Genomic DNA, 25,548 nt, shown 5'->3' on the forward strand with positions numbered 1-25,548 from the left:
AATAAAAAATATATCAAATCTATGAATAAAAATTTAATTTTACTCATTATTAATATTTAGTTTTTTTTTTAATTTTTATTCATATTAAAATAAGTTTTTATTTTTTATAATATTTTATATAGAAGAAAAATATAAGGGAAAATAAGTTTCTTCTTTCTTTTCCTCTTTCCAAACAAAATTCTTAATTCAAATGGACCTGGATATTTTTCTTTTCTTTCCATGATATTTTGCGAGCTCCAAATCGAGCATTTGTGTTTTTAATATTATAATTAGAAAATGTAAGTTATTTCATTTATGTCCTTCATTCAATTAAAGTTTATAAGAAAATTCTTAGACTCCATTTGGATTAAGGGTTTTGTTTGGAGAAATTGAAAGAAAAATACGAAGAAAGAGTATTAGATTCTAAAATTAGGTTTATAAAGACCCAAAGATGGCCCAAGAGTGAAAAGTATGTGCATGTAGAAATTTCCTGATCGCATTTGTTTGTGTGGATATGCTTAGAGTCAATTGTTTGTTTGACAAGAAAGAAGGATTGGGAAAAAAAAAACTACATTGAATTCAAGAGCTACTATTATCCTATTTTCTCATTCTTCATTTACTAAATGAGTAGGCACTCATTCTTCTAGAGATGCTACATGTTATTTCATTCATAGGATCTCTCACAATCGTTCTCTACCGATGGATGACATGTAGTAAATCTCACTGCTACTATGAATGCTTGCAGTTTTATTTTTCATTTTCTAATAAATTGAATATCTCGGTCCATTTTGATCAAAGATTTTACTTAGAAAAAAATAAAGGAAAGGAAAAATAAGGAGTTCACTCATTTTCCCTTATATTTTTCTTCTCTATCAAATACTTTTAAAAATAAAAATTCATTTTAATACGACTAAAAAGTAAGAAAAACTAAATATTAATAATGAATAAAATTAAAAATTATATAAATAAATTTTATATATATTTTATTTTTCTTTCCCTTTTTTGATAATATCTTCCACTTCTTTCCCTAATATCTTCTAGTTCCAACGAAGCCTTATGCATATTATAAAGTTAAATAACATATTATAAATTACCAAAAGGTTAAAAGGATTTTATTATTTTTTTAAAGTATTTAATAATACATTTGACTTCTTCGAATTCCTGTAACTACACATATATTCCACAAAAAATTGGGAAAAACAAATAATCTATTAATATTCACATATGCTTTCAAACATGTGTACATACCATTACCATACGAATCTACATCAAATAAAAAGGAAGGTCTATATGAGGTGAATATTTTTAAATTTATCCTAAATTTTTTATTTTTAAAATAGATTCTTAGCACTTATAATAGTATAATACTTTGGATACTATAATAAAATGTAATTGTTTATATTACATAACATTATAGGGATTAATTAATCTCATTTATTGATAATTTAATCCATACTTAATTGTATTGCCGGTTTTAATTTATTTAAAAAAATACAATTCTGAAATATATATCTTAACTGTCCTTTCAATCCTTTCGATTTTGTGAATCATTTAGTCAACATAACGGAACACTATCTAGTGTATAATTACTCAATTTGGACACAATTTTCATACATGGGTTTCCCGTTTACCCTTACTTATTTTTCAAAACAAAAAAACATAAGTGGTCAGTATTTTTCAGACTTCGAAATTAACCTCATATTAATGTTTGACAAAAAGGCACATAGCCCAATATAGTGAGTTTATGAAAATGGTGCATAAATGCTGCCACATTCCTATTAATTCTAGATGAAAACTACAAATTCTTAAAAACATAATTCATTGGTAAACTAACTTTAAATATACACTTGAAGATGCCTAAACCCACCGTGGTATATATATAATATATTATTTATTAATTCCAAAAGGCAGTCTCACAGCATTTAAACGTAGATATATTTTAATAAAATGAAATCTTGTTTTCCCCCATAATTCAACTAAAATTTTCTTAAGGAATAACCAACTGTTATTTCCTCTAAACACCACCATTTTAGCATAGTAATTCAAAGCAGATAGGCAAATTGTGGGTATGCTAAAAGGGGGGGGAACAAGGCAAATTCGGGCCTCAGGTCAAGGCAAGCAAATGAATGCCCCATTTTTAATTGTGTTGGTGTGTGAGAGAGGAGAGAGAGAGAGAGAGATAGAGAGAGTAATTTCTTTCTTCTTTCTTAGACTAATGGATCCGCATGTTCCTAATGAGAAGATAAAACAGTACACAATCTTGTTTCCAAACCACATCACCTTACAGCGAAGAATCCAAGGACGCCCACGGTCAAGGTTGACTCTGATGTCTTGAGCTGCGGCTGGGTAAATACCTAGGAAGATTAAAAACAGCCATCGCTCTTTCTCAGCACTTAGATCACTCTCCTATGCCCTCCAAAGGCCCATATCGTTGCCAAAATACTTAAACCAGTAACACCAAACGGCATGCTCCATACATAATAAATAAAAATTTTACAAAAACAGAGATTCATTGAGATATGCAAAAATGAAATGATAGAATATATTAAATTAGACAGAATGATTTGTACTATGTTTTTTAAACAAAAGCCACAAAATTGTTACGTAACACCGTTATTTAGATAGAATGATTCGTACATGGTTTTAACAATGGCCACAACAGTTAAGTAACATCGTTATTTTTTTGTTTTGCAATATTGGTCACATGAAAAATTGGTGAAAAGAAAGAATCATGGCCGTATCAGCGTTATGAGCTCGACCGTTACGTCGTGCCGTTTACGTAACTGCGATAGTACTATTACACCAAAAAAATTATTTTATTTTTTACTTTTCTTCCACTTTTAATCATCGCCCTTTCATAAATCATTCTCAATTTTTACTATGGGGCAAGAAGGAGAAACGATTATAATGAATGATTGACAATGATATAAAATTACTAATTTTAAAAAATACCATGATGATGCATTATTAACAATTTGACAATACTAACTTTACAGGAAATATTTATTTTTATAGTATTAGCACTTTTTTTTTTTTTTTTTTTTTTTGTTGTTTTTTTTTTTTTTTTTTTTTTGATATTATTTTCAGTATTTTCAACTTCAACAACCTCTTTTTTCTTTCTTTCCTCTTATTGTATATTTGTATTATTCGTATGCTTATATGCACGGGTTAAAATTGAGGTGTGTGTTTTGTTTTAGTAATTAATGTATTCACATATAAGAATTTATCATGCATAAGAATAACTAGAAAGATAAATACCCACAAACATAATTTTTTCGAGTTTAAAAAAAATGTAAATTTCTTGCCCTTGTCAAACAACTTCGTTAACTCATCGATCCAAAATACCTAATATGCACAAGGTTGTGCTGTGCGTGCTTGAAAACAATACATCCGTTTGTTCCGCTACTTCCTGTTTATATAACATCTGCTACTACTTCCAGTTACCCCGGTTATCCGGTTAACATTACACTACCTCGCTACTGCGATTTAAAACCAGTGATTCACATATGCATGTGAAGCACATAATTTTGTCAGCCATTTGATTGTTTTCGTATGCAGGCCTCAAATATGACCGAGTACTACCGCTATTTTGGGAGCATTGAGTTCCAATCTTGAATTTGAATTGAGTGAATTGAACAATTTCAACAATTTTCATATTACCGCCTCTTACCCTAAATCCATACAACTCTAAATTCAAGGCCTCCCCAAACATATCGTACTTACTGCTCAAATAAAACAGGAGTAAAATAAATTTGCGATTAGGCAGTATTATTTATATGGATGAGAAACACATGCTAAACATTCTCGGGATTCGTCCAGATAAAAATAAAAAAATGAGGGCATTGATCGTTGTATATAGCTGATCAAATCTTTTGGCATAAGGGGATAGGTTCCTGCCCAGTGCTGCGACTTTTGCTGTTTGTGACATTTGCGTTGCTTCCTGCTGCTTTTAGTCATTAAGAAATGAAACTTAGTGTTGGGATTAGCCACGGATGGGAACTGTGATCTGTCAACGTTTTTCGACTCCAAATCAAACTCGATCGAGTAGAGTTTTCAAATTTAGCAATTAAGTTTGAAACAGTAGCGGATGTGTTAAATTTGACACATCATAGACCGTGGTCGAGGAATAACAAAGCATGTTCAATAGATCAGCTCACTGATCCTACTGTTTTTTTTAGTTATATAAAACTGGGTAGGTATGATGTGCAGGTTGATGCTGTGATTTCCCTGAGTGCAATGGGGTATTAAGGATGTGAGAGTTGGTAGTGGCTGAGATGAAACAGGGTGGCCATACCATGGGGATTCCCAATGAGGGGGGGGACTAGGTCGAGAAAACGATAAGCTACAATGGCAATTTGATTACTCTCTTAGACACTGGTTGGGGATAGGACGCCGTTGATTGCCTGGAAAATCTGTCGACCACTACATATTGCACTCTATGATGAGAATTTGGAAGTCAGGGCAGGGTCGGAGCGCGCATTTGGTGTTCAAGCCGGATCTCTCATGACATATGAGGCTGGACGATAACGAGCAGCCAGGTGAGAAGGCAGACTTAAAAAAAAACAGCCCTTTTATTCCTCCAACTGGTGACGATATCTATTGATTGAACTTGGAGTGACAAAGTGAGTCAAAATTTAGGAATTGAGAATATTATTGAAAGATGAGACTTGGCAAGGCTAACAATCAAACTTGGAAATTTGCAATTGAACCTGTTTGAGCTCCGAGACTGGGAAAAAATGATGATCAAACAGTCTTTTCAAAGTAGTGTTCCTTTAGATTAGTTCAGAGAAATGAGTGACCTCTTTTGCTTAAATGGAAAGTGCCTGGTGGTATTGGAAAGTCAATGGACTGTAGCTGTTATGTTTTACCTATGTTACTTCCATGGTGCGGCTCTTGTGCGCAAGTTCTGAATTTTCTAAACATCCTAGTACTATTTTTTACAGGCAATTCAATTAACCGTGGATTTTATAACATGGGTATGGTAATAAATTTTATATATCTTCAGTGTCTGGCAAAATCATAGATGATTCAACACCATCCTTCTCCTGTGTTGCCCCCGCACCCAAAGTGCTGCCCCTGAATGATGTTTGTGGGTGCACATTTTAGTAACGCATCAACTATATGGGCTCTTAGGAGATGAGACGGGTGGGGGGATGTAGTGGCAGTGACATAGGGGGATCGATAAAGTAGTTGATTGATGTGACGCGAAAGACTCACAGCCGCACGCGCACTATCAGCTGACCGATGCCACCAGAAAGGATTGTTGCCAACCAAAACGATGTCGCGAACGCTGCTCCTACACCTCGCGCACGATGACGGTGCACGCGAGGCGTGGCGCCATACAACGCGTCGAGGCGAGATAGGTACGACAAACTGAGGGAAAACGAGGCTAGACCGATGGGAGAGGTTGGCCTGGTGCGGTGACACCAAAGGAAGCTATGTGGGGCAAAGACAGTAGTGAGGTAGTTGCCTAGCAGACAACTGGTGTACCAGAGACGAGATTAGAAAGGAAGATACGATTGAGACTGTTTATGGTTGGCGGCCAATCAGGAGCGGAAAGAAAAGGAGGCGCAATGTCCAGGATTGCCAGGAGGCACAGTAGCCCTGGCGCAAAGCAAAGTACCGAAGGCGGCGACCGCCGGGAGCGGAGGATGTTTAGTGGAAAACTCGCACGAAATCACCCCGTGGGGACGATCAGACAGCGCTAAGGTGCGATGGGGCTCCTGCCCTGCAGCACATGTGCTAACTTCTAGCGGGCGTAGCACTGTTCGTGGCGCGGCCAGAAAGGCAGAGTGAGCACTTGACGTTGGTACCGTGAATAGGATATGCTCTACGCCCAGCTAAGCCGTCACACAACTTAGCCGCGCGGCCGAGACCTTTCAGGAACAGAGGTAGGCGGGGATGCAAGACGGGCGACATGTGCCACTCGAATCCGCGACGTCTCTGTTGACTGTTTTTAGAGTGCGTGGGTTTCGCCACCGACACAACAGTGTCGCGAGGGGACAGGGGAGGTGGAGAAAAGGGCACTGTCAAGGTGTTTTTACTTTCTCCTGGAGAAAATCAGAACAGCTCGATGCAATGCGTTGATCGCTAAACCTGTAAAGACGGAGAAGCAAGGCAGAAGGCTGGGCGCGACAAGCCAACCGGAGGAGGCTAGTAGTTACGTACGCACAGAAGCGGTGGTGGCCCGCACAGGCCTTGATAGGTGTTACCACGCAGTCTGATTACGTCGGAAGCAATTTGAGGAATCGGCAACATATGCGGTTCAGCTGAAGACTACAGCATTCGTGAGTCGAGTGAATATGTTTTTGTTTGGTGTACAAGTTAGGTCGTTTGATTTATTATTAGATTGTTTTATTTCTAATGTATAGAACACCCATTGATAGTAGTAGCGGTAAGAGAAGAAATCATTGGCATTAAAGTGCTACGCGGCTTGGTGTCAGATGTTCGACCAAAAGTTTGGCCACGATCCGACTTTATCGGTGCATGAGGCCGCAACAAAGAGCTTATGCACAGTGGAAGAGTGTTTTAAGAGCACCCGGGGGAAGTTGATTGGCTGGTGGGGGCATTCAGATATATTAATTAAACGATTAGAAGAGAATGTGACAAAAGTTTACAGTGTACTGACAAGGTGATCAAGATCAGGAAATTTAGGAGAAACAAACCGTGAGTTCACTGGCTCACACAATGTCTTGCCACAGTTACGTTAAGTGACTGTGATTACCGAATTGAAATAAAATGAGGACGAGCCGAGAAGGAATGTTAAGGGCTTACTTTTATACTGGGCAGTCTGGGTGTCGGTGTCGGATGCGCAATGAGCCGCACATGATTGCTAAGTAAGACACAGAAGAAAGGCCAGTAGAAGCTGTTGTGGATAAGGTGCGATTCATTATGTCGTCCGTTGTTGGAGTCCTTGTCGTAATGAATCTGTGTTGTGTCGACACGTTATGGGCAAAGAGCCTTGTTTGAAATGCTGGTTTATATGTCATGGTTTTATCGACTGATGTGGTAACTTACGAGGTGTCTAATGCTGGTGAAGCTTACCGCTGGTCCCGGAGACGGGGGAAGTAAGGCGGGTACGAGAGGCCAGCCGTTAAAATAAGAGCGATGGATGATACCTTGCGTTGTCAGTATTTTTTGAATCGCGGATTACGACGACGAAAATAAGAGGCGAGGGTGTGGCTTGGAAATAGATAGTAGGGGGTCAATACACGGCCTCTTGTACTCCTGCTCTTCTCACTCTCCCCCATCACTATCTATCTCCATCATCTACATCTCATTCGTTTGGGTTGTCTATTTTTTGGTTGAGATGAGTGTGCGTTGTTGGTAAAATATGGAGAAAGAAGAAGAAGATCGAAAATCGGGTAGCTGGGTGGACGCGTGAAAGCAGGAAATGGGGTTGAAGGCGACGGTATCGTTGATGGGGGTCGTGCAGAGTGTTAACCAAAAAATTGTCAGATATGATGTGGTAAATTGTTGGCAAGCTAGGACGGATCTTGTTGTTAAGGTTGAATGGGTGAGTGCAAGTTGCATAGATTCGACATCATAAAATATGCTATATTCTCTTTTTTGTTTTGTTTCGGACACTTCCCAATTGTATGATGTATGAAGACAGAGGTTTGTGATTCGGTTAACGTCTCTCTCACAGAATCTCCTTCTCAATTATTTTTCTTTTTATGGCATTAAACTTTGAGACTTTAAAAGTGAAAAAAAACAGTCAACATTGCATGAAGGTTGTTAGTTGGTATGCCCTTAAATTTTTTCCACTCTAATTATATGATATTTTGTGGTTATGTTTGGATCAAGATTTATTGGTATATTTTTAATTTCTTTCGTACTTTCCTCGATAATAAAACGTAAAACGTGGTGGGATTCCTTAGGTCTTCCATATGGATATTAGAAAATATTGCAAGAAAGGGAAAGGAAATATAAAAGAATTCACATTTTATATTGGTGTCCACAAAACTAAGAAAGAACAATAGAAAAATCTATAACAAATCTATTGAATAAAAAATTTAATTTTACTCCATTATTAATCATTTAGTTTTTTAATTTTTATTCATATTAAAATAAGTGTTGATTTTTATAATATGTTGTATAGAAGGAAAAATATTAAGGGAAAATAGTTTCTTCTTTTGTCATCTTTCCAAACAAACTTGTCATTCAATGGGACCTGGATATTTTTCTTTTCTTTCTCATGATATTGTGCGAGGCTCCAAATCGAGAATTTGGTGTTTTCTAATATTTTATAATTAGAAACCATGTAAGTTATTCATGTATGTCCTTCATTCAAATTAAAGTTTATAGAGTAGAAATTTTAGACTCCCCCATTGGATTAAAGGTTTTGTGTTGGAGAAATTGAAAGAAAAATACGATAGAAAGAGTATAGATTCTAAATTAGTTTATAAAGACCCAAGATGCCCAGAGTGAAAAGTATGGGCATGTAGAATTTCCTGATCGCATTTGTTTGTTTGGGGATATGTAGAGTCAATTGTTTGTTTGACAATGAAAGAAGGATTGGGACAAAAAAAAACTAAATTGAATTCAAGGCTACTATTATCCATTTTCTCATCGTCATTACTAGAAGCGTAGGGCCACTCAGGCTTGTTAGAGATGTACAGTGATTTCATTCATAGGATCTCTCACAATCGTTCTCTACCGATGGATCGAAATGTGTAAATCTCGTACCTGCATATGAATGCTTGCAGTTTAGTTTTCATTTTCTATAAATTCCAGAGGAGGCAAGTCGAAGCAGCGAAAAGGAGCGCCGTGCGACGACCGCAAGCGCAGTCACAGGGCGCATGTATAAGCGATGAGCCGAGACGCACACACGCAGATTTTACTTAGAAAAAAATAAAGGAAAGGAAAAATAAGGAGTTCACTCATTTTCCCTTATATTTTTCTTCTCTATCAAATACTTTTAAAAATAAAAATTCATTTTAATACGACTAAAAAGTAAGAAAAACTAAATATTAATAATGAATAAAATTAAAAATTATATTAATAAATTTAGTATATATTTTATTTTCTTTCCACTTTTTTTGATAATATCTTCCACTTCTTTTCCCTAATATCTTCTAAGTTCCAAACGAAGCCTTATGCATATTATAAAGTTAAATAACAATATTTATAAATTACAAAAAGGTTAAAAGGATTTTATTATTTTTAAAGTATTTAATAATACATTTGACTTCTTCGAAATTCCTGTAACTACACATATATCACATGATAATCTATTATATTCACATATGCTTTCAAAACATTGTGTACATACCATTACCAATAATAATCTACATCAAAATAAAAAGGAAGGTCTAGTATGAGGTGAATATTTTTAAATTTATCCTAAATTTTTTATTTTTAAAAATAGAATTCTTAGCACTTATAATAAGTATAATACTTTGATAACTATAAATAAAATGTAATATGTTTATATTACATAACATTATAGGGATTAAATTAATCTCATTTATTGAGAATTTAATCCATACTTAATTGTAATTGCCTGTTATTAATTTATTAAAAAAAATACAATTATCTGAAATATATATATATAAACTTCTTTCAATCCTTTCTATTTGGTGAATACATTTATTCAACATATACTGAACACTATCTATTGCTATAATTACTCAATTTGACACAATTTTCATAAATGGGTTACCCTTTTAACCCTTAACTTATTTTTCAAAAACAAAATAAAAATAAGTGCAGTATTCAGACTTCGAAATTACCTCATATTATGTTTGACAAAAAAGGCACATAGCCCAATTATAGTGAGTTTATGAAAATGGTGCATAAATTGCTGCCAGCATTCCTATTAATTCATAGATGAAACTACAAATTCTTAAAACATAAATTCAATTTGGTAAACTAAACTTTAATATACACTTGAGATGCCCAACAGTGTATATATATATATATATTATTTATTATTCAAAAGGCATCTTCACAGCATTTAAACGTAGAATATATTTTAATGAAATCTTGTTTTCCCCCATAATTCAATAAAATTTTCTTAGGAATAACCAACTGTTATTTCTCTAAACACCACCATTTTAAGCATAGTAATTAAAAGCAGATAGGCAAATTTGTGGGTATGCTAAAGGGGGGAACAAGGCAAATTCAGGGCCTCAGGCAAGGGCAAGCAAATGAATGCCCCATTTTAATTGTGTGTGTGTGTGAGAGAGAGAGAGAGAGAGAGAGAGAGAGAGAGAGAGTAATTTTCTTTCTTTCTTTCTTAGAATAATGGATCCTCAGTGTTCACAATGAGAAGAATAAAACAGTACACAATTATTGTTTTCCAAACCACATCACCTTACACGAAGAATAACAAAGGAAGCACCAAGGTCAAGGTGACTCTGATGGTCTTGAGCTGCGCTGGGTAAACCTAGGAAGATTAAAAACAGCCATTCTGCTCTTTCCAGGCACTTAGATCACTCTCCTATGCCCTCCAAAGGCCCATATCTGTTGCCAAAATACTTAAACCAGTTAACACCAAACAGGCATGCTCCATAAATAAATAAATAAATTTACAAAAACATGAGATTCATTGAGATATGCAAATAATGAAATGATAGAATATAATTAAATTAGACAGAATGATTTGTACTTGGTTTTAAACAGCCACAAAAGTGTTACGTAACACCGTTATTTAGATAGAATGATTCGTACATGGTTTTAAACAATGGCCACAACAGTTAAGTAACATCGTTATTTTTTGGTTTTGCAATATTGTCACATGAAAAATTGGTGAAAAGAAGAATCATGGCCGTAGCAGCCGTTATGAGCTACGACCGTTACGTAAAGGCCGTTACGTAACTGCGATAGTACTATTACACCAAAAAAATTATTTTATTTTTTACTTTTTCTTCTCACTTTTATCATCGCCCTTTCATAAATCATTCTCAATTTACTATGGGGCAAGAAGGAGAAACGATTATAATGATGATGACAATGATATAAAATTTACTAATTTTAAAAAATACTCATGATAGATGCATTAATTAACAATTTGAAAATACTAACTTGACAGGAAAATATTTTATTTTAATAGTATTAGCAATTTGATATTATGTTCAGTATTTTTCAACTTCAACCTTCTTTCTTTCCTATTATTGTATATTTGTATTATTCGTATGTCTTATATGTCACGGGTTAATTGAGTGTGTGTTTTGTTTTAGTAATTAATTTATTCACATATAAGAATTTATCATGCATAAGAATAACGAGAAAAGATAAATACACATAAACATAATTTTTTCGAGTTTTAAAAAAAATGTAAATTTCTTGCCCTTGTCAAACAACTTCGTTAAACTAATCGATCCAAAATACACTAATATGCACAAGGTTGTGCTTGTGCGTGCTTGAAAACAAATACACGTTTGTTCCGCTACTTCCTGTTTATATAACATCTGCTACTACTTCCAGTTACACCTGTTACCGTTACATTACACTACCCGCTACTGCGATTTAAAACCATTGATTCACATATGCATGTGAAGCACATAATTTTGGTAACGCCATTTGATTGTTTCGTATGCAGGCATAAGAATATGAACGATACTACCGCTATGTTTGGGAGCATTGATTTCAAATCTTGAATTTGAATTTGAGTGAATTTGAACAAATTTCAATACAATTTCATATTACATCTTACCCAAATCCAATACAACTCTAAATTCAAGGCCTCCCCAAACATATCGTACGTGTTTGGGAGCTAGTTCCAAATTTGGGTTTGGGTGTTGCGATTTCGACAAAAGATGCTACAAAATTGTATTTTTTGTCCAAATCCACAAAATATGTAGCCAAGACCCTAAACGCATGAATCCTTACCTAAGTTCACAATTGTACACTCCTCTTAATTATTTAACATGCAGTCAAATGGTATAAATATACGACTAACTGTGGTATTACTACAAATTGTAATTTGACTCCTGGAAGAGGCTGACTTGTGCTCACTTCAAAGTCAAACCCCTTGATGAGCCAGAAAGAAAATCCAAAATCTCTCGCGCTGCATTTGGGAATATAAATATCGGAGTTTGGTTTGAACTTGTACAGATTTGGACAAATTTTAATATAATTTTATATTACATCTTATTTAACTCCAATACCAATTCAAATCTAAAGTCTCTCTAAACATAGGGTCAGGTGAAATGACCTTTTAACCCAAACTATCCCTTCATATAAGAATACCGTCCAAAAAGTTCTTGCATGTCTTCCAAGACAAGAAACCCAAATGATAAGCCATAAAAGCAAGTTCATAAAATTAGCACTTCTGTTTCCTTTAACAAAAACCAGGGAAGGAAATTTCATAAATGGGCAACTATGGAGGGAGCCATAATTTCCCACATAAGCAAAAACCCTTCCGCATAATTTAGGATGAAGGGCAAGGCAGTGATAAGGTAGAGAACAGCTTTTCTGTTCCACTATTACTTCCAGAAATAACACATGCCAAATCATAAAGATCCTATTTCACAATAATTTCCCACATAAGCAAAAACCCTTCCGCATAATTTAGGATGAAGGGCAAGGCAGTGATAAGGTAGAGAACAGCTTTTCTGTTCCACTATTACTTCCAGAAATAACACATGCCAAATCATAAAGATCCTATTTCACAATAATTTCCCACATAAGCAAAAACCCTTCCGCATAATTTAGGATGAAGGGCAAGGCAGTGACAAGGGAGAGAACAGCTTTTCTGTTTCAGAAATAACACATGCCAAATCAAAAAGATCCTATTTTCCTCATTTATCTGTTGACTTCTTTAGGCAAAATAATTTGTCCGTTAATGACAACCACGATTTAAATAGATAATAGTTTCTGGACAGCCAATCAGATGGTCCATTACATGGAATATGAAACTAGTCCATGGTCTTGCGTAACTTCCTTACATAATGCATTTTTAGGGTTCTGATACCATTATCATTATTGCAGTAAGAATAAAAATTATCACCCCTACTGGCCATTGCAGAGTGCAGACCACTACCGCATGTAGTGGCCGCTATCAGCGGATAAGGGACCCCTACAAAGACTATAGAACTATATTTCTACCTTTTCTCCTCCTCTCAACTATATTTCATGCATCAATCCCAATAAAGCTATGTGAAGGGGGGAAAGAAGATTATAATGAAGGCGACAACAATACAGAATTTTTTATTTTTTACCATACAACAAGCTATGTATTAATTGAAATTTTGATATTAACAATATTTTGTTAAACAAACTTTATTTTATTTCAACATTGTTCAACTTCAACCTTATTCCTTCTTCCAGTTTTTGTCTTGTTATAAGTAGTTAGAACTTTACTTTTAAATGATAAGTTTCATAATTATAATGCTGTAATTTTATGGCTTAGGTTATTTAATATAATTGTGCGAGTTAATGACAAGTATGGTATACATTTAATAGATTCTTAAGAAGTTAAAAAAGTTCAAGCATAAGAGTCCAAGATCACAAGTGTTATGAAAAATTGCATTCCAAAGCAAAGTGATCAAAAGAAAGCTCAAGACAGTCACAGATAGACAAGCATTAGGAAAGCTTAAAGAATATTGAAGCTCAAGACAAGATGGATTCAAAGCAAGATATACATGAAGACTTCAAGTTTAGAAGAATTTTAAGTCTTAAGGAAGTCTTGTGTAAGTACTTCAATTAAATGTAAAAAATGAATGCTTTAAAACTCATTAGAGTTAATCATGGACTTAAGAGACCATATTTTGAAAACCTCGAAAAATACTTTGAGAAGTATCAAAACAAGTTGGCAAGAGTTTTAGGAAACAAGTTTTAAAACATGGGTTTTTAACTGCTCAGGTGACTGACATTTATGCTAAATTAAAATTGGGAAGACAGTATAGGCCCAGGCGATTGACCCTTGTGAGTCCAGGCGACTAACCTCAATGAGTCCAGGCGCCAGAACCTCGTAACGGCTGTTTTAAAACAGCGTTTAAAAGTTTCCAAATTATGTTGCTTGTGCCCCAAACTCTGTCAAAACTTGGGAAATACTCCAAGTAACTTGGGCAACATGAAAATATGACTCTTTAACTCTATAAATACATGATTTCATAAATCAAATCATATCAAGAATTCAAGACAGTAATCAAACTTATAATTCTCATACTCTTCCAAAAGCCTTCTTGCTCACATACTTGCTGGAGTTTTTCTGAGACTCGTTGAGTTATTTTTCATCGATCTTTGAGCATTAACTCTGAGTTTGATCAATCAAAAGAAAGATCCTGGTGATATATCCTTTGAGTTTCAATTCTATTCTTCATTGATATTTAAAATTAAAGTATTCTTAACTGTGCTATAACTTGTACTAATCTGCTCTTTTTGAGAGTGATTCTTGTACGCAAGAAGTTTTTCTTGTTTTCTTGACGGTGCAGGGCTATCGAATCGTTGTACCGAGCGTGGGGTATCGCTTGGAGATGAGAGCTCTATCCTATTGAAGGAGTGTTGTAAAGGTTTGCTCCGCCCGTAAAGGAGTGGTATAATAGAATCCTTAGGTGTGTTGCCTAAGGTGAGGACGTAGGCGGGTATAACTGAACCTCGTAAAAATCTCGGTCTCTCTCTTCCCTACTCTCTTTAATTTTCTGCACATATATCAACTGCGTGGATTAAATATTGAATTGCTGAAAATTAATTTGATTTTGGGAATTGCAAAAACCGAAAGGAAGTACGTTGGTTGATCAATACATATTACGAAAATCATAAAAGAGTACGTTGATTGATTAACACCCAAGACTCATTAGTATTGAGAGCGGCTTATTTAATTTCTAAGTTTTGGATACTTGGTTGGAATCTTTATTTCTTTTCATATTGAAATCAAGCTTATCTTGTTGAGTGAGTTGACATATTCAAAAGTTGAAATCTTGGAAGCACTACTGAAATTCATACATCGTTTAATTGATTAACTTGTGGATTGCGTTGACTTATTGATTGGGTGTTAATTTAAATTGCCGCAAGATCAAATTGATATACTCTTTCATAAAGATTTAAAAGTGAATTTGATTCTCAGCTGATATTGTAATCGAAATTCAAACCATCCTTGTGTGATTGCTAAACATACAATAAGTTGGGAAAAAAATTTATAAAAATATTTCAAAGAAACTTTTAAAACCCAATTCACCCCCCCCCCCCCCCCCCCCCCCCCCCCCCCCCACTTTTTCTTGGGACTACACCTTACTTTTCACAATGTTGGAACATCTTGGTTCATGGAACGGGAACAGGATTGTTGTACAACATATGCTCTAATATGTGGAATGTTAAGGCTATACTTAAAATAGATATATTGGTGAAAAAAGTGTAATGGCACTTGTATAATTTGGAGAGGAAATTGAGGTGTTTCTAAATCTAGAACAGATTTTCTATTGTGGACTAGATTAATAATGACATACAGACTTGAAATGCGAGGATTGCCACTTTCAACAAATAAAAAGTTATGTGAAAAATATTGAATTAAATTTTGGATCGATAAATTTAGCGTTCTGGAATGAAAAATGTACCAATTCGTGGTTCACTAGAGGGTTCATTTTCTAGTAATTAGAGTAGAACTAAGCAGACTAACAAGCAACAGAAAATTATGGTGCAATTCATTAAATTGGTGTTCTCAGGATCACAATGCATTAGATAACAGAACAAACCTAAGTTTAAATGCAGACTAACCTTCAAATTTGTATCCCAACTTCCTGTACATATGGCACTTCCATCAGCTGATAAGCCCAAACAACTGATGTGGCCTTCATGTGAGTTTTGAAGAGATCCCAAATTCAAAACCACCTGTCAAGATAAAGCCAGGTAATTAGAGCCAATTCATCCTCCCAACTCCACCATCGAAAACACACAAAAAAATCAAAAGCACCACTGAAAATATCATAAAAACAAAAACAAAAAAAAAACAAACAAAACAAAACACCTGCACAAACAACAGAGTAAAGGGGAATGCACTAAAGAAAATAAGGTAAAATTGCCAGGTCTGACACTCAAATAGTGCAGCTCACTTGTACAAAAAGTACCAAAATGTTTCTTAATTAATCATTAATGTATTAAAATGTAAACTATTATAATTTTTGTCTGGCATCTCACAGGCCTATTGTGCATGGGTTAAACAATGGAAATAGCAATCCAATTTCTGAACCCGACTATAACATAAAAAAATTTAATTTATTTTTTACTTTTTCTTCTCACTTTTTCCCTCTATTTCATAAATCATTCTCAATATACAATGCAGCGAGAGGGGGAAAAGATTATAATGAGGACGACAACAACAAAACCAAGTCTTAGTCCCACTAGGTGGGGTAAGTTATATGAATCATTTTCTGCCAATTTATGCGATCATGGACCATTTCTTTTGATAGATTCAAGGATATAAATCCTTACTCACTATCTCCTCCCAAGTTATTTTAGGTCTACCCCTACCCCTACCCCTTCTATTGCCTCCCCACAATAACTAAGTCACTCTTCCTCACAGGTGCACTATGTGACCTACGTTGCAAGTGTCCATACCATCTGAGTCGTCCTTCCCTTATCTTATCTTCTATAGGAGCTACACCTAACATATCACGAATATGTTCATTCCTTAATTTATCTTTCAATGTAATACCACTCATCCATCTAAGCATTCTCATCTCGACATCCTTTACTTTTTGGATATTATGTTTCTTCGTCGCCCAACATTCCGATCCATATAACATTGCTAGTCTTATAGCTGTCCTATAAAACTTCCATTTCAATTTTAAGGGTATTCTACGATCACAGAGCACACTTGAGATACAAAATTTACTAGTTCTTTAAATACTCACAAGACATGCATTAACAATTTGAAAATACTAACTTGTTAGGAAAATATTTTATTTTGATAATATTAGTAATGTGATATTTATGTTCTATATTTTTCAACTTCAACCTTCTTTCTTTTCTAACTATTTTATATTTGTATTATTCGTATGTCTTATGTGTCTAATAGATTAATGGAGTGTATAATGTATTTTGTTTTATTATTTAATTTAGCACACATAAGAATTTATCACAGTTAAGAACAATGAGAAGTATTAATATGCACACACACGTAATTTTTCTAGCAATGGTGGTTTAAAGCAAATGTAAACTTGCCGTCCTTACCAAATAACTTAGTTACTTGAACTAAAAGATCCAAAATACACTAAAACTCTTTCTAAGAAGGGTTAAAAACTTAAAACATGCAAGTACACTAATATGCACAAGGTTGCGCAGGCTTCAAAAAAATTCATGGCTGTTACATCCACTTCCCGTTATGTAACATCCGCTACTCTCGCTTCCCATTACACCCATTACTATTACGTTACGCTACCGGCTACTGCGATTTAAAACCATGTTATTCAATCTTTCTCATTCTTTTTTTGGGGTATCATAGCATTATTATTTTAGTATGTTATGATTTTTTTATTTAACTCTTTGTATTTTAAAGGTAGTTTTTATTTTCTCTAAATTTTACACTAAACACACATTGTTCAGTATTCATAATCCTATAACTATAAAACAATATTTTAAATTCATTCTATTTTATATTTAAATACTTATAATCAAATATTATTTGTTTTACTACTTGCTTATGCTTTTATTATTAGATGCTTCAAATGTTGAAAAAAAGAAAAAAATAATAATTAGTATAACAGATATATTTAAGACTATTTAGCATATATAATCATTTTTATATACTTTATATATTATTTTATATTGATATTTTTTATAAAAAAAATTTAAAATGAAGAAAACTAAGATACCTCTCTTGCACATTCTAGAAATCTTAATGTTTTTGCAGCAATGTTTGGAGGAAAAACTCACAGTTCATATTATGTGGTTCTCATGAAAATAATGCAACAGGCAACAGCCTCCACACAGAAGGCAGAACACAGCTAACTTACTTTCATTTTCTATAGCTAAATATTTGTAAACTTTTTATAAATGAAGCTGTAATAATTCTTCAAGGCAAATGCCAAGCCATGTGATATAGACATGTGACTAAAAGTCAAGCATTGGCAGAAGGAATCAAACTCAATAATCTGTAAGCTTGAGAAATCAAAATGTCCAAGTGCATCAAGTGAAATGACTAAATTCAAAGACAGAAAATTACCTCATAGAAATTAAAAAACAGTAATAATTAATCTTTTTGACACACAAAATGTTAACATAATTGCATGTTTAAAACAAAGCTTGTCGAGAAGAGGGATTTTCTTGTACCATGCTCAGTAGTGTAAAAACTACACGACCAACACTATAATACACCATCACAAACTTCTAAACAAGCACATAGATGTGCAAATGATAATAAGTACCATAAAGGAATTAAAGGAAAAAGTACCTGTGCGAGTAAAGTGTCCCATACATAGCAATCACCATTTGAGTTTCCTGCAAAGAGAAGTCTCCCTGATGTGGAGAATGCAATGGAGGTTACACGTGGGACATCATTATCACCCTCCTGTTGATGGTATACTTGAAGCTGGTGCCCAGTCCTTATATCAAATAGCCTACAAGTTCCATCATCTGAGCCAGTTCCAAATCTATTCCCATCTGGAAAGAACTTCACACTGTTAACATCTCCCTCATGGGCATGAAATGTACGGACTGCTCGGCTAGCAACACGAGTGTCCCACAATCGGGCAGTAGAATCACATGAACCAGATACAAACATTCTTGAGTTTGATCCATTTATTGAGACACTGCAGAATGCAAAACAATACAAATGTAAGAAATTCTTGAAAACTAACATGCTTCATGTTGCCATTGTTGCATTCACAATTAAAGTTAACTATTTCTTACAACTTTAGGCATCCAAATTCGGTAAAATAATAGGAGACATTGATGTAGGTTAAATTTAGGGGGTGCAAATGATAAAAAAAAAATAACCAAAGCAACAATCAATCCTATATAAGATGGAGACACTGATTTTTTCTTTGCTTTATGTGCGCAGCGCACACATATATAATTCATGTTTTGGATATCGTCAAGAGGTTCATGGTGATAGGAGCTCTAACAGGAGCAGCATGAAAGCAGAGACCAATTAAATGTTTTGTTTCCATGAACAAATAAAAGTAAAAAAAGCTAACAGACTTCTGCAAATGCTAAAGGTCTTCCCACAAAAAATGGTGATTGGCCAAGACCATATCTCACGTGCATTATAAGAGGATGGAGGCATGGTGATGCAGGGGCAGCATCATGAATCTGCAGCCATGGAAAGATCAGAAGAAATTGAAGAGGAAGGGGAAGAGAGGAGCGCAGAGATACAAGGGGAAACTCATGTTCACTTCTCAAATTCAAAGTCAACAATAATTGCTACAACATGGCTTTCACACACCATTTATAAGAAAGCCTATTCATATGAAATTACACATAAAGCCCTAAAACTACATTACATTACAAACATAGCCCTTTGAATACACAAATACTACAAAATACGCCCCCAAAATACACATAATCTTATACTAATTAAACTAAACACAATAAACTACTAACTAAACCCAAAATCCTCAATCCAATTCTTCTCAACTATTCTCCAACAAGGATCTTCCTAGGGTCTTGCTTCTTGTCCTACATCAACTCAGCCCCACTTAGAAAAAACTGGGCCCCAAATTTTGAAATGTTAAAGATCCGAATTAAGAATCAAACTTGGATTCTTTGAAAGTTAATGCTTGAGCGGTACAAGAAACAACGATCCTTTGACAGCATCATAGACTTGAATTGCGATTTGGCATCAACAAACTCATCGGGGATGACAAACTCTACAATGGAATTGTTTGAAAGACTTTGGATGTCTTCACACACATTCGTTTCCTTGTAGTATCTTCAAGTTGAGTATCTCTAATGGATATCAAGAGCTAGAGACAAGGGATGGCTTTCCCTAGTCCTTTTTGGTTGGTTGAGCAGACTTCAAGATGATCTTCTTACCATTATAGTAGAAGACATATGTGTAATCATGTCCTTCACACCCAAATCATCCAACCAAGGAAAACTATGGAGTACATGGCTAATCTTCATAGGTATGATATCACAGAAACATTCTCAAAATAGTCACCCATTTGGATATAAGCTAAACATCTTTCACAAAGTATAGTAGAGTTATCAACCAAGACATCTCATAAGGCTCTGAGTGAGTTCCTAGATGAAGTTATAGTCAAGTGACTCCATTTGTAGAAACCATGTCCATAGTGTTATCCATCATTTATGATTTTGCAAACCTTTCCTCCAGGCTTGAGGAAGGTGTGGAAAAGCTTGAAATTGTGTCCAAGGTATGATAAAGCATTACTTTGTCCAATAATTTGTCACCATATTGCTTGATTTATACATATATACACTGCAATTATAAATCACCAAAAGTTCTTAACTCTTGGCCCACAATTCTCAATCTAATCATGCAAAACCATACTTGAGTCCCAACTTTCAAGAGACATCTTCAATTCACCTTAGATCTTGAGTGTCATTCACTTCTAAAACTCTCAAATTGTAGCAATAAAACCTGATCTTCAATGCTGGCAGTGACAATTTCTAGGATTCTGTGCCAAATTATTGCCGCTTGCTTGCAATATATCATGTCCACAATCAAAATATATCCTTGCAGATTAAAAATATTGTGGAGAAAGCCCAAAATCTTGGGAAACAGGAAGCAGCAAAACACTGGAAATTTCTCGGTCGCAGGTCGCTGGCATCTGCACTGCCGGCAAGGCTCCTCCAGTGATGAAACTTGAGGCAAAGGGAGATCAAGGGATGAGGATTCCACTGGTGTAGTGGGGTAATGAGAAAAGAGCAGGAACTTAAAGAGTTTTGAAAGGGGTGTTAGCTGGGAGAGGTTTGGCCGGCACGTGGGACTTCACTGGTGGTCGGATGGAGACAAAATTTTAGGGGAAGGGGTTTTATAGGCCCTGAGTAAGTTGGTAGTGGAGTTGTCTCAAAAATCATCTGGGAAAGAGGTGCTCAAAAAACTGGGGAAATGACTGGGATTTTTAAAAATCCAGAACTGCTCTTACTGTTTTCTTTTTTTTTTTCTGGACTGAAATTTAGAAATAGAGATAAATAATTAAGAACATAAAGGAGAGAAAAAAAGAACATGGTAGATTGGAGGAATTTCTGGACAGAAACTACTGTGAGTGGAGGAGACAGCAACTAAATTCAGAAATCAGAAAGAGAGTTGAGAGAGTTATGGGAGAGAATTAAGAGAAGAAGGAGAAGAGAAACATAGAAGAAAGAGGGCAGAATGCCGCTGGGCAGCAGGGGATTAGGGACAGAACAGGAGATCAGAACAGAGAAAAGAAAGAAGACGAAGAGAGGGGGAAGAAGAAGAGGAGGAGAAGAGTGAGGGGAAAATGGTTGGACTGAAATGGAAGAACAGAGAAGATGGTTGGCTCTATTACCAAATGATGAAGAGGCAGCATGACGTATCTGCAGCCATGGGAAAGATTCGAGGAAATTTAAGAGAGGGAAAAAGGGGGAAAAGGAGAGAGGAGATACAAGGGGAAATTCACGTTCTTCTCAAAACCAAATTCAGGAATAACTGCTACAACATGGCTTTCACACACTATTATAAGAAAGCCTCTTCATATGAAAGTACACATAAACACCTAAAACTAAATTACATTACAAACATAACCCTAGAATACACAAACACAATAAACAAGCCCCAAAATATACATAATCCTATACTAATTAAACTAAACACACAATTAACTACTAACTAAAACCCAGCAATACTCAGTCCAATTCTTCTTAAGTATTCTCCAACAAGGATCTTCCCAAGGTCTAGCTTCTTCTCCTACATCACATGGCCAATATGTAAAATATCTCTCAATATGTTTGTAAGAGACTTGTGTTAGTGGACTCCATACTTATAGGAATCTCCACCAAAACAGGGTGCTAGATGGTTGTGGTTCCCACTGGTTAAATGAGAATAATAACATGATCATATTTTTCTATCACAACCTCGAGGTTTGAATAGAAATAGATATAGCTAGCACCTTGCTATAATAAAGGTTGCATGGAAATCAACATAGGATTCAATTACTAAGACACTGAATACCACAACAACAACAATAACAACAATAAAATCCTTTTCTGCCAATGTGGGCAACCTTGAGCAATATCCTCACACAAATGGAGGGTTGTTAAATACTTACTATATCACTAAAAGTTATCCAAGGCCAAACCCTTCCCCTCTCACAGCAACATTCATTAACTAGCATACTCACTCTTCCTCCATGAATTATTTAGCCAACATTGACGTGCCCAAACCATCTCATCTGGCACAATCTAACTTGCATAAATGTGTTCATTCCTAATTTATCTTTTAGAGTTATTCCCCTCATCCAACCTAGTAGACATGGCATACTAGAGCATAGAAATTTGTCAGAGTTTTGGTTGTTGCTCTTTGTGTTTTGGAGGACATAAGGTACCTTGTTTCTGTCTTTAACAAATTTTTTGGAAAACTATGCAAACCCCCTAAAAAATAAGGAGGTACTTTGGTTTCATTAGGACCACTAAAACCTTGTTCTTTCCAAAACTATATTAAATCATAGTTTCATTAATTTTGACTAACAAAGGATGCTAAAAAGACCAAAATATCCACACAACAATTAACAAATTAGAAGAATTAATTAATTTGATTAATATTCACGAAAAGTTCAAGGCTTACTCCCTCCTCACCAACAACAAACACATTAAATCAATGCTCGATTTCCATATCAACCTTGCAAGCTCATGTTGTGATTAATTAAGTCTCAAAATTAGTATGGATTTTAATCCAATTAATTAATATATTGATTCATAATTAATCTTTTTATGGATATTTTGGCCTTTTCATCACTTATTCATAGAAAATAATAGAATTTCAAGAACAAAACAGAAAACGAAGAATTAGAACACCAATTTGAGGATCATCAAGCATACCACAATACATCCGCAGTGTGCCCAGATTGAAATTCACCTCCGAAAACAGAAGTTCTGAGGCCAGTAGAAATATCCCACAAACCACACGTCTGATCACCGGAACTAGTTATAAGGTGAGCGTCCTCATCCGGAACATATTGACAGGATGATACGTAACCCTTATGTCCGCTGAGCATTTTTGACACTGGTAAATTTCCGTCCTTGTCCGTAGCAGAATTCAGGTTGAAGATAGAGCACACGCTATCAAGTCCGCCACAGGCAACAGAGTGACCGCTTGGAGAGAAAGCACAGGTCATGACCCATGCACATGGTAGCTTTATGGCATGAGTTTTCTGGCTGGTTAGAGCATTCCACACTATTAATCTCCCATCTTGAGACGCACTGACAATTCGATTCTTTTCAGAAGTCCAGTCCAATGAATACACCTGACAAATTTCTTAAAGAGGTTATACGAACGTAATGTTTATCCCGGCATACAAATGTAGTCCTATCGCCAACAATCTCAAATTTTACACCAACGTAATCTACAAGTCACATTGAATTGCAACTATTTTACAGAGTAATTATCATTTCAGTATAAGAGCTCACGACAAACCTTGTTCCATATAATTTCCCAACAACAGTAACATTAAAGGGGAATAGCAAAAATTAGAGGGGAAATAAAAAAATTAAAAGGGAAAAAATAGGAACAGCAAAACCCTACCTTTCCTGTATGTCCCTGCAACGTCCTACAGCACACAAGATCCGTCTGTCCGAAGGTAACCGCACTCCGGCCCTGCGTCCGCACAAATGACGCAACTGCAAATTCGCACAAAAGCCACAGATCTAAGATCGCCAAACACACCCAAACTAGTCCCAAAGAAAAAGAAAAACGCCAGAAAAACGTGACAGAACCGAGACACAAGATAAATCAGAAGCACACCATCGGTGTCGAGAAGGAGAAGGCGCTTCTGCTTCAACCGCTCTCTGAGATTATTGACGTTCTCCGTAGCAGCCATATGCCGCTCCTTCAGCTCCGCCACTGACATCTCCGAAAATTACCAAATACCTTCCATTAGAGCTTCGGCTCAAGCTCGATTCAAAGCCCTGATCTCCATGTTACCTCTTAGATTACCAAACCAATAAGTGAAATTTAGGGCTGATCCATTGAGAGAGAGAGAGATTATAATTTTAAAGAAAGAGACGGAGACTGTGAAGCGCAGAGCAGTGACGGAGAAGGACGAGAGAGAGGGAGAGAGAGAGAGAGAGAGAGAGAGAGAGCGGTACGTGTGAGAAAATGGCACGGTGCTCTTGAGCGTTGAAGGAGTTGGAACAGTTGAGGGGGCGGGGGGGGGGGAGAGAGAGAGAGAGCTCCGTTTCATGATTGAGGCGATGACTGATGACAGCACAGTCGTTCACTGTTGTTGGTCACGGATGTGGAGCCCACAAGAGTGGACGGCCAGGATTCCACGGTGGCGTCAGACGACGTGGGGCTGCGTCTGACGTGGCAGACAGTAGAGTTGGTGGTTGACACGCTGTCAAGTTATGGCCTCGTCAGATACGCAGATATGCAGCTCAGCTATAGGTTGTTAAGGGTTGCTTTAGGGTGCGACGAAGTCCATGGACCGGAGGAAGCGCTCACGAGCAGCTTTGAGCCCGTTTCCAAACACCAATTACCACTCCATCAAGAGAAGACCTAAAATTGCCCCCACGGGCATGGTACGATGAGTAGAGGCTGACACTAAAGTAGGAGTAGCGGTAATTCAATCCTTATTGATGCTTTCTAATTGATGTCTTTATGTTCGAAGGTGTCCTGAGTTGTGTCCTGGAGTTTGAGTTGGCCGAATGTCTAACTAGCTAATAGAAATCGTGACTGTATCTAAATTGTACCTAAGTAGCGAAATCTAGGGGAGACGGACGTTGTTCTGGGGGTTTGGTGCCGCACCGGGAGATTCGAAAGGGCTCGTCGGTGGCTGAAGTTCCCATGTTATAAAAAAAAAAAAAAACCCTAAAATTATATGTCTACTATATTAGTACGTTTTTAGCATGAGTTAAGAAATCATTATAAAAACTTTTGGTTTATTTTTTGGCACTAGTTAAGAAGTCACTACAAAAATAATCGGTGTCAAACAATAATGTATCATTTAAAATAATTTAGTATCTGCAAAATAGTAGTGCATCCTTTAAAAGGTAAGATTAAAATGTTTATGTGACACGTGACAAACCAGACTTGCTCCCTATCCTAAAGACTATCGTTTTTTTTTTACATAGGAACTCCAACCACCAACGAGCCCTTCGGACCTCCTGGTGCAGCCCCAAACCTACGGATCAGTGTCCTCCGCCCCCAGGTCTCGCTAATCAAGGTAAAGTTTGGATGTGAACACAACTTTCATGCATCAATTGGACATTCGATCAACTTAACCCCAGGGACACATCTCCATTACCATCTCAGTCCTCGCTGACTCACAGAGAATTCTCACCATCCACAGTCCCCGTTGGTCATAGAGCGAACTCTCACCATCCACGGTCCCCGCTAACTCATAGAATAAACTCTCACTATCCACAAGTACCGCTAGTTCCGTGAGTGTATCTACCTGGAATTGAACTCCCGATACTTCTTCTTACGTGCTGATGCCTTTCTACCGCGCCATACCCGTGGGGGCTACCCTAAAGACTATCTTGATC

The 25,548-nt window shown here is 36.0% G+C and overlaps 1 protein-coding gene across 1 annotated transcript; it reads right to left on the reverse strand.

Annotated features, from left to right (window-relative positions):
• Nucleotides 1-10,194: 10,194 nt before the first annotated feature.
• Nucleotides 10,195-24,253, reverse strand: LOC131156228 (guanine nucleotide-binding protein subunit beta-2). Its single transcript, XM_058109748.1, has 6 exons — nucleotides 23,807-24,253; nucleotides 23,588-23,682; nucleotides 22,885-23,309; nucleotides 18,314-18,671; nucleotides 15,640-15,753; nucleotides 10,195-10,446 (listed from the first exon to the last, which is right to left on the reverse strand). The coding sequence occupies exons 1-6, from the start codon at nucleotides 23,910-23,912 to the stop codon at nucleotides 10,411-10,413; spliced, it is 1,134 nt and encodes a 377-aa protein (XP_057965731.1). The 5' UTR covers nucleotides 23,913-24,253; the 3' UTR covers nucleotides 10,195-10,410.
• Between the last annotated feature and the right edge of the window lie 1,295 nt (nucleotides 24,254-25,548).

Source organism: Malania oleifera, chromosome 5 (genome assembly GCF_029873635.1).
Source record: "Malania oleifera isolate guangnan ecotype guangnan chromosome 5, ASM2987363v1, whole genome shotgun sequence".
NCBI classification, from domain to species: domain Eukaryota; kingdom Viridiplantae; phylum Streptophyta; class Magnoliopsida; order Santalales; family Ximeniaceae; genus Malania; species Malania oleifera.